The sequence below is a fragment of the Chrysochloris asiatica genome, unplaced genomic scaffold (assembly GCF_000296735.1).
Source record: "Chrysochloris asiatica unplaced genomic scaffold, ChrAsi1.0 scaffold00441, whole genome shotgun sequence".
Lineage (NCBI taxonomy): Eukaryota > Metazoa > Chordata > Mammalia > Afrosoricida > Chrysochloridae > Chrysochloris > Chrysochloris asiatica.
Genome location: NW_006408959.1, coordinates 1075077 through 1092908, shown reverse-complemented (window position 1 = coordinate 1092908; position 17832 = coordinate 1075077). Strand labels below are relative to the sequence as shown.

Here is a 17832-nt window from a genome sequence, read left to right as displayed (position 1 = left end):
ATCACATAATGGCTCCTAGAATGTCAAGGCAGAAAGTTAGTCATTTAAGTAATAATCTAAAATTCAGGGAGAATCAACTATGAATAGTATATTAGAAGCAGTGGAACAAAGGAAAATATATCAGCTTTGGTATCAGAATCACTCTGAATTATGATTTCACTATTAATTGTCTCTATGACATTGGATTTATACATTAATCTCCTAGCTAACTCAGTTTCATAGTTTGTAAAAAGATCATCATATACTTGCGGTTAGACTTTAGGCTACATATGAATGATATACAACATAATTTATAGTGTCCAAGTTTTAGAGTTTGCTTTATTTTTATTCTGAGCTGTGTTTTATATACATTATCTAATATTATCACTTAGATTGAAAGTTTCCTGAAATTAGTATCTGTGCTTTTTCCCCCCCTTTTTTTTTTTCTTTTGCAATCAACATATATGAGTTGATCAAAGTTAAATTGCTTTCTACCATTACATTGCTGGAGTCCTGGTGTGGTGCTGTGGGTTAATGCACTGAAATGCAACGTTGGTTTGAACTGTAAGGTGGGTGGTTCAAGCTCACCAGACACTCCTAGGGAATCTTATACAGAGTTGCTATGGGTCGGAACCGAGTTGATGTCACTTAACAACAACATTGCATTGTTAAATCGTACAAAGATGTCCATATTTGGTTTAATAAACTGATTGAACATATGGAGTTTATGGGTTCAGAGAATATTTAACTATTTTTGTCTAGTGCTTTCATTAAACAACTTTGTGAATGGTTGGATCATAAAGGATTAACCAGGTAGTACTGCTAACTGAATTAGGCATCAGGGACAACGTTGCCTTGTGGTCAAATGTGCAACAAAAAGAGTTCATGGTTTTGACATAGATCACTTTAAGGAAACACTTGCAGCCTGTTTCTTATCACAAGACAATTTGGAATAACATAAATCTCTAATGAGGACCATGATGAAATTTGTTCCGTAGGAGAGCTTTGGATTTATTGTCATGGTAGTATTTTTGATTGATACTGTTGTAAACACTGCCCAATCCTGGGACAACCTCACTATTGTTGCCATGTGTGAGTCCATCAACACTGTCACTTGGCCAATCCATCTCATTGGGAGTCTTCCTGTTTTTCTCTGACCCTTCACATTACCAAACATGATATCCTTCTCCAGCAACTGGTCCCTCCTGACAATATGTTCAAAGTATGAGAGACGAAGTTTGGCCATCTTGGCCTCCAAGGAGCATTCTGGCTGCACTTCTTCCAACACGGATCTGTTGGTTCTTTTGGCAGCCCATGGCACTTTCAGTAATCTCCTCCAACACCATAACTCAAATGCATCAATTCTTCTATGGTCTTCCTTATTTACTGTCCAGCTTTCACATGCATAAGAGGTTATTGAAAATACCATGGTTTGGGTCAGGCACACCTTAGTTTTCAAGCTGACATCTTGGCACTACAACACTTTAAAAAAGTCTTGTGTAGCAGACTTGCTCAATGTAATACGTCGTTTGATTTCTTGGTTGCTGCTTCCATGAGTGTTGATAGCTGATTCAAGAAGAATGAAGTCCTTGACACTGTAAGGCCTGCAAATACTGTAAGGCCTGCAAGTTTTGTACTTTAGCACTGCCTAACATCAGGGTGGTATTGTGGGTTAATGCACCGGGCTATAAAGACATTTGAACTACAAGGTCATAGCTGAAGCTCACCAGCTGCTCCTTGGAAACCCTATACAGGGCAGCTATGGGTCACACCCGAATCAACAGCTCTTAACAATAGCAACAACAACATCATCCAAGCATACCTGGTCACACAGTGGTTAAAATATTCAGTTACTAACTGAAACTTGGGAAGTTTTCATCAACCAGTGGTTCCATGGGAGGGAGACGAAGCAGTTTGCTTCTATTAAGTCTTACAGCTTTCAGAAGCATTAGTGTGTTTTGGATGTTGTTAAGAGATAGAGACCAAGAAAACGTTAAATCATGGAACTTTGAACAATAAAATGCAAAGTTGATTGAACTGCAAGGTCAGTGAATCAAATTCACCTGCTGCTCCTTGAAAACCCTATACAGGGTAGCTATGGGTTGGAACCAACTCGATGGCACTTCACAACAATTTGTTTGTAGTCCTGGTGTGGCACTGTGGGATAATGCACTGGACTGCAAGGTCCGTGTGAACCCCAAGGTCTGTGGTTCAAATTCACCAGCAACTGCTTGGAAATCCTATATAGGGTCACTGTGAGTCTGAACCAACTCAACAGCACTTAACACCAACAACAAAGTGATTATCGGACTCTTGGTGTGATGCTGTAGGATCAGCACTGGACTACAAACTACAAGGTATATAGTTCAAGCCCACCAACTGCTTCTCGGAAACCTTATAGAGGATCGCTATGAGTCAGAACCAGCATGAAAACACTAAACAACAACAACAAAGTGATAACCAAATTGAAAATAGTACTGATACAAACTACAATCCATTGGATAAGAGCAAACAGTTGTACAGAAACAGAAATTGGTCTCTTTAATTTTTTAATTTGTTGTTTAACAAGAAAGAAAAATAAGATTGCTTATGGTGTAACCTTATTAGCAAAAGCTTACAGGTATGTAATTGCAGAATGCATAGGGTACAGTCAGTAAGGGAGAATTCAGTCCAATTCAAGTTAAGGTCTCCTTAAAGAGATATATTATGTAGAGGAGTGTGAAGTTGGGTTATAATGGGCTGAAAAGTGAAGATTGAGAGATTTTGTCTCAAAATGCTTGGATAAGGGTGTAACTGTTAATTGCTTAAGAAAAATTACTTGATGAAACACTTATTTAAGAATGGTGTATCTACCACTTTTATTCAGAAAAGTCTTCACAGCAAGTTGATTAATGCTACTATTAATTTATTTTCTTGATACTACACTGAGTTGTGACCACTGAACACCTTTTCTTCTTCTTTGAATAAACCTGCCATCCTTTATCTACTTTTATAAATTAGAAAATCATTTGGGCACAACTTCAGGGATTGAATAATTACATTTTCCTCTCTTTTCCCAGTAGCAAGTGAGAATCCAATAATGTGACTTTGTTTCTTTATTTTCACACTACCTCTAAATTTCACTGTCACATGTTTCTACAGGAGTCTTGGTGATGCATTGTAGGATAAAGCACTTGACCACAAGATTGGTTTGAACTTCAAAGTACATGGTCCAAACCCACCAGCCCTTCCTCAGAAACCCTAATCAGGGTGGCTGAGTCAGAACCAAACCAACAACAATTTAACAACAACATTTCTAACAATTTTCTTTCACCTGCTTTACTCATCTGAATAATAACTGATTTCATTACTGGAATGAGAGTGAATTTTCCACTTGCCCCAACCTCCCCACAATCTTCTAAGTGAAAAATAATACATATACATATATATGTATTATATACATATTTATTAGTTTTTCTTTACATCAAAAATTAATAGCATAATGGAATTTAAGTAACATCTATTGAATTTCTACTGTGCAGGAATTAATTTGCTGTTGTTAAGTGCCGTCGATTTGATTCCGACCCATAGCGACCCTATATAGGGTTTCCAAGAAGCAGCTGGTGAGCTTGAACCACCGACCTTGCAGTTCAAACGGCTTTGCAGCTGCATTAACCCCAGCGTCACACCAGGACTCCAGGAATTAATACCAGGTACCAATTTATCTAAGGAGCTCTGGTAGCGGAGTGGTTACGAATCGGTCTGTGAGCCGCAAAGTCAGCAGTTCAAAACTGCGAGCTGTTCCGCAGGAGAAAGATGGGGCTTTCTGCTCTCATAAAGATTTACAGCCTCGGAAACCCTGTACAGGGTTGCTATGAGTCGGAATCGACTCCACAACACATAACCACCACCACCACCACCACCACCAATTTATCTAAAAAAGTTTTGGCAAGATTATGGTGATTAGTCCATAAAGAAAAAAACAAAACAGTAAATGTGAGTTTTTTTTTGTTTTGTTTTGTTTTTAAGATTTCAATTCCAAGCTCCCAGCCACCAGAAAGACATCTACTATTTTGAGTCAGATTTCCATCTGAAAGAGTGAATTCAGGCAGTTTATGTGGTGACAAATAGAAACGAGGAATAGGGCTCACCTAGTGTACTTCACTAAGTCTATAGAGAGACAGTAGTTAAGTCGTTTATGAGTCCTTAAAGACTCATAGCTACCCTGTATAGGGTTTCGGAGGAGCGGCTGGTGAGTTTTCAACCCACCGACTTTGCAGTTCAAACCGATCTTGCTGTGCAGCACATTAGACCACAGCACTACACCAGGACAAAAGAATGTTGATACAAGATCAGCAATGACAGAGCAAGAATTAAAATCTCCATATCTCAATATATTGTTTGCTGTTTCACCATGCACTTTAACCATTCCATGTATGTGTACAAATCCCTTTGTGCTTCAATTACTCAACCCGGTATGTATATGTAAGAAAGAAGTTCAGAATATTCCTTTTAGGAATATTATCTCTTTATAAGAGGAAAGAAAGTTTTATCTTTTGGGGGTCCTAAAATTATACCTGCATGTTTTAGGGTACAATAAAAGTAAAAACAAATCCATCCACTTATGATTACATGCAAAGATAATAATCATTTTGCTACATTTCAGAGCGCAGTCATGCTTCTTCCTTTGTTTTGGGATATAGTACTTTTTCCTATAGACTAATTGCCAGAAAGTGACTGTTTGCATTCTTCTTTCTTAATCTTGAGAAGACCCTTGTCTCAGTCATTAACAGATACTGTAACGGACAGAGGGTGACCATTCAATAATTTTATAGTGTTGCCTAAATAATCATCCCGTAAAGATTTACACCCTCGGAAACCCTGTACAGGGTCGCTATGGGTCAGAACTGACTCGATGGCACTTAACAACAACAAATAATCATCCCAGTATTTGGGTTTCAAGAAAATCTAAGATCCTACCTTGGAGCAGTTGAGTCCAAGCCTTAGTAATGCAACAGTATAATGATAGACTTCTTAAATACTCTGAAATGGAGGCGGGGCTCAGTCCAAAGATGGCTTTTCATTCATAATGGATTAGTGTTTCCATACCCTTCAGGAAGAATCCTCTGGTTAGCAATTAATTCAAGTTTACTCAGTTTATCTTGTGCATTAACAAGCTATCAACCAAAGCCCCATCTCCTCTTGCCAGAAGGTGATTTCTTTTCCCAAATGAAAGATTGCAATCATCTCTTGAAATTTCATCATGATTTTGGCATATTTTCAGAATAATAAAGAAAAGTGAGTTGGGAGTGAGGGACAGACAGTGGAAAATATTGAAAATTTCTAAGAGCTGCAATGAATGTAATCACAAAATACAATTTTCTTACCTGTTTTGTATACACACCTATTTTGTATACAGAAAATTACTTATATTAAGTAATGTATATTTGAAACCTGGTGAGGCTAAGTATTTTTTTGAAATATGAATCTAGAAAATATTGTAGAAAGAATTAAAATTCAGTATGAAAAGAAAAACACACATGATAAAGAGAGAACATAAAAAGGAAGAAGACATGAAAGAAAAAAAAAGAAAGGAGGAAGAGGAAAATGAAGGAAATATGTAAATGATGGAGTAAAACAGAGACCACGCATTTGCTAACAATTATTTTACATAGGTATGAGTATTAAGAAATTAAAAAATATAGATAATTAAGTCCTTAATTTCATTCTATTACTCTAAAGAGGAATATACAGAAGGAAGTATTCTTGTTTGGAGAGAAAATTAAGTTTAAAAATACTAGTACTGATAATAATAGGAGTCCTGATGTGGCACTGTAGGGTAAGCACTGGACTGCAAGGTCACTTTGAACCACAAGATCAGCAATTCCAATTACCAGCTAGTCCTCAAAAACCCTATACGAGTTCACTATGAGTCAGAACCGAATCAACGGCACTTAACAATAACAACAATACTAATATTAGTAAATATCATTCATTATTTTTTAATAAATTAGACATGACAATATCATTAGACCCAAACTTAATACCTCCTGCAATACAAATGAATAAACACATACTTTTACCATCAAAATGATATTCATTAGTCCGTTCTTCTTAAAGAATAGTAAATAAATACAAATAAAAGCTCTTCAATTAGATACTGGATTTATTTGAGTAGATACTTTACTTTGGTGTAATGTGACTCTAAAATAACAAACCTACTACCAGAAAGTCCATTCCAACCCATAGCAACACAGTGCAGGGTTTCTGAGGCTGTAAATCTTTATGGGAGCAGAAAGTCTCATCTTTCTCTCAGGGAGGGGCTGGTGAGTTTAAACTGCCAACCTTGCAGTTACTTATTCAGTCCACTGCTTATTCTACAACATCAAAAGTTTTCCTTGATGTGACTCATTAAAGAGGCACAAGTAGGTTCTACAGGGTACTGATAATCTGTGCTCTTGATTGGTCTGGCAGTGCATAGACTGACTACAGCCACTAGGGAGTTGGTTTTGCGATCAGCAACCGTCTCAGTTTACTCCAATGTGCCGTATAACTGTCATTTACTTTGATTTCCCTGAAAACTGTGAAAATAGTTGAGAACTGCTCTATTAAGTCAAGCTTGTATCATTGCATTCTATAAGTTTGTTAATGAAAATAGCTCAAATGGTAAGCACCACAATAATTACGACATATATCAAGAGCATGCCAATCGATATGAGGGTAAGTCAAAGTGTTGATATAAAATCAGATACCTTTATCAAACAAAAAAATATCAAATTGTCATTCTTTTGTTTTCTTTTGAAATATACTTCATTTAGTTCTATGCACTTCAAAAGGCAGTGTGGAGCTTTGGCAGTGTAGTGGTTATAATCTCATGGTTGAAGTTCGAAACTACCAGCAGTTCCTCAGGAGAAAGATGAGGCTTCTTGCTTATATAAAGATTTATAGCCACAGAAACCCTATATATTGTCACTGTACGTCGGAACCAACTCCACGACACATAACAACCACCCATCCACCCTTTCCCAAAGATCTCTGCACTCTTTAATTTACACCAAAACCAAAATGGATATATTGGCATCCTTGAGGGAATTAAATCATGTTTCTTTGAGTATTGGGAACAAAAAGAAGTCTGAAGGGCAAGATCAGTGGTATTGGGTGAACAGGAGAAAGTTTCTCAAAAAATGATTACATGAGAGCCCTTGCTATCCTTGGAGAATGAGCAAATGCTGTGTTAAAATAGAAAAAAATCCTAGGCACAGCTTCCCTGGCCTTTATCTCAACAATGAACTTTCAATTTTCTTATAATTTCTTCCAAATAGATCTCTGCGATTTTCTTGTCCTTTGAGAAAATCTATCAACTTATCCATTTGGGATTCTAAAAAACTACTGCCATAACCTTCTGAACTGACCTCTCTGCCTTTAATAAACTGGCCCAGGAGATCACTTAGAAGGTATTGTGTTGATTGGACCTTGCTTTCAGGATCATATGTATAAATCGAAGACTCAGTCCACAAAATAATTTTTATTAGCTTCAATATTGCTTAAAAAAAAACAAAAACAACTGATGTAAAGATCACCTCTTTGAAACAGCTGTTCTTCATGCCACATATTTTTAAGTGTCCTTGTTTTTGTTGTTGTTGCTAAGTGCCTCAGAGTATAGTCTTTCTGAGGAGCAGCTAATGGGCCCGAACTGCTGACCTTGTGGTTCAAGATTGATCCAGAGATGATCCTACAGCACCACACCAGGAGTCCAAAGACACCATTTGTTGTTGTTAGATGCCTTAGAGTTGGTACAGCAGAACGAAACACTGCCTAATCCTGGGCCAACTTCACTGTGGTTGCCATGCTTGAGCCCATCAATGATGCTACTTAGCCAATTCCTCTTTTTCTCTGACCCTCCACCTTACCAAACATGATAGTCTTCTCCAGCGACTGGTCCCTCCTGACAATATGTCTGAAGTATGAGAGACGAAGCTTGGTCATCCTGGCCTCCAAGGAGCAGACTGGCTGTACTTCTTCCAACACAGATCTGTTTGTTCTTTTGGCAGCCCATGGCACTATCAATATTCTCCTCCAACACCATAACTCAAAAGCATTGATTCTTCTACGGTCTTCCTTATTCTCTGTTCGTATGCATATGAGGTTATTGAAAATACCATGGCTTGGGTCAGGCGCACCTTAGTCCTCAAGCTGACATCTTTGCTCTTCAACACTTTAAAAAGGTCTTGTGCAGCAGATTTGCCTAATGCAATACGTCGTTTGATTTCTTGACTGCTGCTTCCATGAGTGTTGATAGTTGATCTAAGAAGAATGAAGTCCTTGACAACTTCAATCTTTTCTCCATTGATAAGAATGTTGTTTATTGGTCCAGTGGTGAGGATTTTTGTTTTCTTTACATTGAGATGCAATCCATACTGAAGGCTGTGCTCTTTGATCTTCATCAGCAAATATTTTTTAAGACTTCTTCACTTTCAGCAACCAAGGTTGCATCATCTGCATATCACAGATTGTTAATGAGTCTTCCTCCAATCCTGATGCCACATTTTTCTACACATAACCCAGCTTTTCAGATTATATGCTTAGCATACAGGTTGAATAAGTATGGTGAAATTATACAACCCTGTCACACACCTTCCTTAATTTTAAACCATTCAGTGTTCCCATGTTCTTTTCAAACAACTGCCTCTTGGTCCATATACAGATTCCTCAAGAGCACAATGAAGTGTTCAGTAATACTCATACTTCACAATGTTGTCCATAGCTTGTCATGACCCACACAATCAAAAGCCTTTGCATAGTAAATAAAGCACAGGTAAATATCTTTCTGATATTCTCTGCTTTCAGCCAAGGTCCATCGTACATCAACAATGATATCCCTAGTTCCATGGCCTCCTCTGAATCTGGCTTGAACCTCTGGAAGTTCTCTGTCAATGTATGCTTACAGCTGTTTCTGTATTATTTTGAGTAAATCTTTACATGCATGGGATATCAAAGATATTGTCTGATGATTTCCACATTCCATTGGGTCACCTCTGTTTGGAATGGGCACAAATATGGATCTCTTCCAATCGTTTGGCCAGATAGAAGGTACCATAAGAAGACTAAAATATGTATAATTCTGAGATAACTTATCTACAGTCATCCATTGATTGCAGAGATAAGTTTAAACATAGCTTCCTTTAAATAAATACATGAATATATGAAATGCAATCCTTTTAGCAATGCATATTGATTTACCCTCATATAGATTAGCATGTTTCTGATTTATATGTCACTTTCATTCTTCCAATGTTGAATTAAGCTATTTTGCAAATAAAGAAAAAAAGTTCAAATTATTTATAGTATTATAGACCATTTTCAACTCCTTAAAATTGTTTCCATTTCTTTTTGTCCTTACTTATCTTCTTAATCTCCTATCCTAGAATTCAATTTTTTCTCAGTAATATTTATAACATAGAATTAAAAACAAACATGGCCCTGCAAACTAAGACAATGATTCTAAATATTTGAGAGTCTGCATTCTAGTATTATCTTTGATTTTGAATAATTCTATATAACCATCTGATTCAAACTTGCTACCTGACATGTGGTGCTGCAGGATAATGCGCTGGACTGCAAAGTCAGTTTGAATCACAAAGTCGGTGGTTCAAGCTCACTAACCACTCCTCTCACACCTTATACAGGGTCACTATGAGTCAGAACCAACTCCATGGCACTTAACCACCACAACCACCTGAAATCTAAGATAAATTCTCATTGGAACAAAACTCTATTTAACATTTAAGTCCTAAGTGATTTTTGTGGAGAAAGCTGTTTCTAAACTTCTATAATTTTAGCTCTTTGTTTTAGTCACTGAAAGACAGACACATATTAATAGGTCCTTGTTTGGAACTTCAAAGATGGTACAATAAAGCATGAATATAGAATCCTGGGAGAAGATAATATTGTAACTACAGAATATTAGATCCTAAAGATATCACAAGAGTCATATAGGCAATAGTTTCATATTAGGAATGATTTAAAAGTCTCCGAAACAGCATGGTGTCAAGGAAAATATTAAAGATCCCTAAACTTGGGAAAGGATACCTCAGCTGCAGAACAAGTTCCACCATTTTCTATGAGTTCTTGCACATGGTATAATTTCATCTTGGAGGCTGGTCTTGTGTCTGGTGAGTAAGAAGTTCTATCATAGTCATCTCTAAGGTTACTTCAAGTTCCAGTGTTATACAACGGTGACTTCAAATGATATCTCTTTATTTTCTGTGTTTGGTTCTCTTTTTTATATAATGCTTTATTGTGTCAACTTAATAACTATGAAACATATTATTAGCCACATAGACTTAATATATTTGTTTGCTACAAATAAATAAATGAAGCAATCATATTTAGAGCATTTCTCATGAGAACATAGAAGGTGCTTTGGGATACTACTGAACAAAGACTGAGAATGCTGAATCAGGAGTCTTTACTCCAAGGCAAACAGTGATGATATAAACACCAAAGTAAAAGGCAAAGGCAACAAATTTATCCAGACAATATGAGTGGAGAGCAGACATCCATGATAGCGAAAACACATAGCAATTGCTTGAGAATTGGATCTCTGCCCAGACTTGGAAAGAAAGTTCTGTCCACTATCTGACTCACTATGAATTATGTAGAAACTTCTGCTATTTCAGACTGAAATTTTTTTATAAATGTACATGAGAATCAAAATTGCCTCTTGAGCATAGCATTAAGGAAGCAGAATATATCAACTCTCTTTTGATTGAAATTTAACTGAATGTGTTGTTCTACATTACATCTGTATTGAATAGAGATTACACTGCAAGTGTCTCTACTTTAGTTGCATCTCTTTCTCCAACACAGCCTTGCCAATACAATTCAGAAGCCCATTTTGCAAGGTCCTGACATCACCTTGTATGTGGATATGTTGGTAATGTAAGATAATTTTGGATAATTAAGAGCCCCATTAACAGTGGAAAAGAACAGCATAACTATAAGAATAACAGAGGGTTCTGGAGCATGATAAAGAGTGGCAACATGGGAGCAGAGTTTGAATGCAGTGGGGAGGAAAAGAAAAGGTAAAAGGGTTTAGCTGTAAAAGTTAAGGATTATTAGTCAAAAAGGGAAGAAGGATGCAGAAAATCAGAAAACACTAATGGAACAATGCTGTGGGTTTGCTTAGAAAAGGGGTGAATTAAATACAAGGTGTTTGACCTTTTTAGGTATTGTTTCAATTCACATTATTTGAGTGCTAATTTACCAACTGTATGTCAATATCTATGCTAAAAATAAATCACACTTATGAGGTGGTATGCCTGGAGGCATATAGCCCTTTTTGGTTGATTACATTGGGTAGGGAAAGGGTAAAGTCCTACAGAGTTGATAAAAGACTATCTAATAGGAAGTATTTTTTATGTTAGATATACATTAGTTTCCTAGGGTTGCTGTAACAAGGTACCACAAACAAGGTAACTTAAAACAACAGAAATTTATTTTCTCACAGTCCTGAAAACCAAATTCCAAAATCAAAGTGTTGAAATTATGTTAACAACAGATACATATTCAAAGATCATATTTTCATATAAGGTGCTAGGGTAAGGACTTTAATGTATCTTTTGTTGTTGTTGGTAAGTGCTGTCAAGTCGATTCTAACCCATACTGACCTGGTATAGGGTTTCTGAAGAGCCTCTCGTATGCTTGAACTGCCGAACTTGCTGTTCAAACTGGTTTTGCAGTCCAGCGCATTAACACACGGGACTCCAACATATAGTCTGGTGGTGTTGTTCTTAAGTGCCGTTGAGTTAGTTCTGACTCAAAGCAACTCTGTGTAGGGTTTCTGAGGAGCAGCTGATGGGTTTAAACCACCGACCCTGTGGTTCAAACTGATCTTGCAGTCCAGCGCATTATCCTGCAGCGCCACGCCAGGTCTCCAGCATATCTTTTGGTGGTGGTTATGTACTATGGAGTCGGAACTGACTCATAGCTATCCTGTACAGGGTTTCTGAGGCTGCAAATCTTTACGGGAGCAGAAAGCCTAATCTTTCTCCCACAGAACAGCTGGTAGTTTCGAACTGCTGACCTTAAGGTTCGCAGCCCAATTCTTAACCAATACGCTACCAGAGCTCCTTAACATATCTTTTGTTGTTGTTGTTAAGTGCCGTCGAGTCGGTTCCGACCCATAGCGACCCTGTACAGGGTTTCCAAGGGTGTAAATCTTTACGGGAGTAGAAAGCCTCATCTTTCTCCCGCGGAGCGGCTGGTAGTTTCGAACCGCTAACCTTAAGGTTCGCAGCCCGATTCGTAACCACTACGCTAACATATCTTTTAGGGGAACACAATTCAATTCATAGAAGATTGGTTTGGCCTGTTTAATTTCTGAATTTAATGGGAAATCAGTAACAAGTGACCAAACAACATCCTAGCCCCTCATGATATACTAGAAAGGCAATGATTATTTTTGTCACAGAAGGTATGTGATGTCCATCCAAACAATATCAGTCTTTGGAACGCGTTCTATATGTTTTGCTAAGGGTCGTGTGTGAGTGTTGCATAGCATTGATACCCTCTGTAGGAAAAGATTTGTGGTTGAGAGCAGTGTAAGGACACAGCATCATTCTGACACATAGTGACCTTATAGGACTTCTGAGGCTATAAATCTTTACAGTAGCAGAAAGCCTCATCTTTCTCGCAAGAAGTTTGAACAGTCCAGTGCTTATCCAACATTACCACCTATCTACTATTTATGGCATATGTTTTTGTGGTCGTTGTTAAGTGCCTTTGAGTTGGTCCTGACTCACAGCGACCCTATTTAAGGTTTCTAAGCAGCAGCTAGTGAGTTTGAACCACTAACTTCATGGTTTAGACCAAAATTGTGGTCCAGTGTGTATTCTGTGTCACTTTAGGACTTCGTTTATGGCATATAGTACCTGCCAAAGCTAAAATTGCTCTAGAATTGGTTATCTCATTTTTTTCTCTCAAAATTGTCCCTTTGAGATAAAAATTATTTTAGAATATCCTAAGTTTATGCATTAAGGAAACAGTTCAATACATTAACTTATTTGTTCAATCTGGAAGAGTAAATTTACATATAGTGACAGTTCCCTAAATGTATAATTAATGTGTTTCTTTATTATAAGAACTTAATTATCATGACAAAACTATTATTTTCCAACACAGAATCCACTTATTAGGCATGCTCAATAATTCTAAATCAGAAAGCATCCTATACTTCTAATCCTGATCTAATTTATTGTCTTCATGTCCCCAGTGGAAAAAATAAAGCCTACAGGAGTAAGCTGGCTGAGAAGTCCTAGGTCAGGAGGGACTGGAGGCTAAAAATTGACTTTCTGACTTCGGATTCCAATATGGTAATTAATGGAGAAAAGTGGGACATGATGCCTACATTAAGGAAAAGGGCCAATGTTATCCCTCACTCATCTATCCTCTTTGGAAACAAAAGATAAAAATCATAATGGAATTTCAAATGCTATGTAATGGAACTGTTTTCCTTTCCAGACTTTGGGTTTCTGAAATACATGCTAACTTCCTGCTGACTTCTCTTTACATGCTTTCATCACTCAAACATTTATAGATTGAAAAAAGTAGTCTCACTTACAAATGCATTTTGCTCTTGGTAATGAAAATTTTTTCATTCTTAAAAAATGAAATATAGTTAAGCTTAGTCTGCAAAAACAAGGAAATGCTAGATACAGAATTTAAAATAGGGTTTTAGTCATGTGGAAGAAAAGAAGGAAATAAGAAAAAATTTTAAATTTAATATCTGTTTAGCATACAAAAGTTAATATTAGCATATTGAATGCATTAGGCCAAATTAAAATATTAAAAAAGGGAAAAATGTAAATGAATTTCCAAAAAGAATAAATCAGCATTTCCAGACCTTTGACAAATGAAACATACCAAGCTATAAGATCATTTGTTGTTATTGCTGGTAAGTGCTGTGGAGTCTATTCCGACCCATAGGAACCCTGTATAAGGTTTCCAGGCAGCAGCTGGTGAGCTTGAACTGCTGACCTTGCAGCTCAATCTGATTTTGTAGTCCAGCACATTAACCCACTACCAATATCATAAAATGGTTAAATACTTAAATATAATGAGGAAAATGTTATTTGATTATTGACCTATTATTGATTATTATTAGAATGTCAGGGGTGAGGATTATGGAATATAGAAGCCATAAATGTTGACTGGTTCCTGTACTCTTCCCACCTCCCTTTTATCAACCTCAAAACTATTGTTCTGGAATGAGTTTAAGAAAATGCTATGTAAAATAGGTAAAGACAAACTTCCTGGTGTTGATTTTCTCTAACATTTGATATGTACTATTGTGTTTATAAAGAGCTCTGGTAGCGTAGTGATTACGAATCGGGCTGCAAATAGCAAGGTCAGTAGTTGAAACTACCAGCTGTTCCTCTAGAGAAAGATGAGGCTTTCTGTTCCCATAAAGATTTACAGCCTTGGAAACCCTTTACAGGGCTGCTATGAGTCAGACCAACTCCATGGCACATAACCACCACCATCGTGTCTATAAACCATATTAACTGTATGTAGTAGATAAATTAATTAAATGCAAACAAACCAAGTTTGTTTTTCAACAAATAATGATGTCAGCCTTGCTTAATTGAATTAAATATGTCTGTAAAAGTTCAAAAAAAGATGAAAAATCAATTACACATCAAAATAATTTTTGAAATACAATATGTAAATGGAAAATGGTGATAATTGCCAATCGTGATGAACACATTTAATTCCGCTATTTTAAATGTATGAAGTATATCAAAAGGGCAGAGTTTTTGTTGAATTGGGCCAATTTTAGAATGTCTAAAGAGAAACAGTGGTGATAAATCAGAGAAGAGCTGATGCTGAGTACTTCCTTTGCCATTACTGAGTGTAGCCTGCAGTTGAATGAGTGCTGTGTTTAAAGTAGAGGGGTGACTAATGTAACTTGATCTCTATTTTGACTCCATCCAAATTTGTTTATTCCTCAGACCTCTTGGTGGTGGTGGTGTGCAGTGGAGTCAGTTCTGACTCATAGCAATGCTGCATAGGGTTACAGAGGCTGTAGATCTTTATAGGAGCAGAAAGCCTTACCTTTCTCCCATGAAAAAGCTGGTAGTTTCAAACTGCTGACCTTGAGGTTAGCAGCCCTATTTGTAACCTCTATGCTATCCCTTACATATTTCAAAACATGATCACACCCTCAACTTTCCAAATCCCATGTATATCCAGATAGTTGCTGGCATGTGAGTGTTTGCAGGGAAAGCATATTCAAATCCAAAGCTGAAAAGCCTACATCCTTAAGCTCAAGCCTCTTATAGTAGAGGAGAGTACTTAAATGATGCAAATGGTTAATATGCTTAGCAATTAACTGAGAAGTTGGAAGTTGAACTATACTCTGAGACTCCTTTGAAGAAAGACCTGGTTACCTACTTCAAAAAAACAGACAAACAAACAAACAAAAACACCCATTAAAACTTTAGGGAGCACAGGTCTATTTGACAAACATGAGGTAACCAAAAGTCAGAATTCATGTTTCAGAAACTCTTTTTGGTCCCCTCCCCCTCCCCCTCCTTGTGTTTTCAGCTGCAGAGGCACATTACTTAGAAAGCATTTACTCTTCCTGAGGAGAAACACCTTCCCAGGGCCTTCTGTAACGCTCCTGTGACATCCTTATTCCTGAGGCTGTAGATAAGTGGGTTGAGCATAGGAGTGAGGATGGTGTAGAAGGCTGATACAGCCTTGTCCTGCTCAGGGGTGTGGTAAGAGTGAGGCAATACATAAGTGTACATAGCAGCTCCATAGAAGAGACTGACCACCACCATGTGTGAGGAGCAGGTAGCCACTGCCTTCCGCCTCCCCTCTGCCTCATTCATCCTATAAACAGTGATGAGAATCCTGGTATAAGAAGCAGAGATGACAGAGAAAGGGATGAGGAGCATCATGATGCAGCAGACATACATGGCTGTCTCATAGGCTGATGTGTCTGTACAGGATAGCTTTAGAAGGGCAGGTACCTCACAAAAGAAGTGGTTAATTTCTCGAGATGCACAAAAGGGGAACTGCATGGTGACTGGAGTGAGCAGGAAGCCATCAACAGACCCTCCTAGCCAGGCTGCCACCACAATAAACAAACAAACCTTGCGGTTCATGAGTACAGGATAACGCAAAGGGTTGCAGATGGCCACATAGCGGTCATAAGACATGAGTCCTAGGAGAAAGAACTCAGCACCTGCCAAGGTTAAGTAAAGGAAGTGCTGGGCAGTGCACCCAGCAAAGGAAATGGCCTTCTGACCCACAACCTGGTCAACCAGCATCTTGGGTACAATGGTGGAAATGTATAGGATGTCCATAAGGGAGAGTTGGCTGAGCAGGAAATACATAGGGGTGTGGAGGCGGGAGTCCACCTGGATAAGAATGATCATGAGGGTGTTGCTGACTATGGAGATCACAAAGACAAGGAGGATAAGGGCAAAGAGAAGCCAGGGAAAGTGAGTATTGCTGAACAAGCCGAGGAGGACAAAGTCTGCATACATGGAATAATTCCCCCACTCCATAGCTCTGTAGGCTGCACAAAAGAAAAATAGGTAGGATAAAATTCAGCACAAAAGAAAATCATCTGGTTTGCTTAAAGCATTATGATGAAGGCATTCACAAATCATCGTTGGAGAAATTAATCATATCTCATTGTGAAATTCCCCTTTTTGCAATGCTCTCCATACTTGATTACAGTTAGTGGTTTGTTTTGACAAAACTTACTGTTACTTAGCATAACAGACTGAACAGAATTTCATTTTGGAGCATTGCATATTCATTCAGTGACCAAGTACCTGATTGACTGATTATCACCTCTTATGATGACTACTTTTTGTCTTTAGGTTCACTGGTATTTAAATATCTTTAGCATGGAATTCTTTATTCAAACACAATCATACACAAAAAAAGAAATACATGAAAATGTTAAAATGCAAGTAGCTTATTGAGCTGTGACAAAGCTCTAATTCTCACACTTAAACACCAGTTTGAGCACCACAGATCTAAAGCATATATTTTGCATAAGAAAGTGAAACTACAGCAATTGATTTTACCTAATTTTAATCATTTTTTATACATTTGTATATTATAAAGTTAAATGCTTAGCTTATGCTTAACATTGTTGTTATTAAGTGCTGTGTTGTTGGTTCAGACTCATAGCGACCTTTCATATGGCTTCCAAAGTGCAGCTAGTGAGTTTGTACCACCAATCCTGTGGGTCACACCAGCTTGCAGTTCAGTGTTTATCCTATAGCACCACACTAGGACTCCTTATACTTAATGCTGTTTTTGTTAAGTGCTGTTGAGTAGGTTTCAACTCATAGAGACCCTTTATGTGGTTTTCAAGGAGCAGCTGGTGACTTTGAACCACCTATATTGTGGTTCAAACTGACCATGCTGCCCTGTGCTTATCCTAGAGAGCCACATTTGAGAATAGTGATTCCATGTTATTGTTGTTGTTAAGTGCCGTTGAGTCTGTTCCAAATCACTGTGACTTGGTATGGGAGTGATAGATGAGTTTGAAGAAGAGTGATAGGTGAGTTTGAACCTCCTGATTTACAGTTCAAGGCTGGAGGAGGAGTGATAGGTGAGTTTGAACCTCTTGACTTACAGTTTAAACCGACCATGTGGTTGAGTAGCTTTTTTACAGTGCCTCACTAGTAATGCCATATTAAGGATAAAGTCACTGAAGATTTCTGAGCTCTAAGAATAGTCCAAAGAAGGCAACCAAAGAAAAATACTTTTAGAGTCAAGTGGTTTTTATTTTCTTTAAGTGGAAAACTACTTATTATTAACATGATTACATGATAAATGATAAAT

General features: G+C 37.5%; 1 protein-coding gene across 1 annotated transcript; it reads right to left on the bottom strand.

The window, feature by feature from the left end:
• Positions 1–15581: 15581 nt before the first annotated feature.
• LOC102814424 (olfactory receptor 2T27-like) lies at positions 15582–16535 on the bottom strand. Its single transcript, XM_006877072.1, has one exon. The coding sequence runs from the start codon at positions 16533–16535 to the stop codon at positions 15582–15584; it is 954 nt and encodes a 317-aa protein (XP_006877134.1).
• Positions 16536–17832: the final 1297 nt, after the last annotated feature.

What these genes read in the sequence shown, in the direction of transcription:
- LOC102814424 (XM_006877072.1), bottom strand. Translation starts at nt 16,535, where the DNA reads ATGGAGTGGGGGAATTATTCCATGTATGCAGACTTTGTCCTCCTCGGC.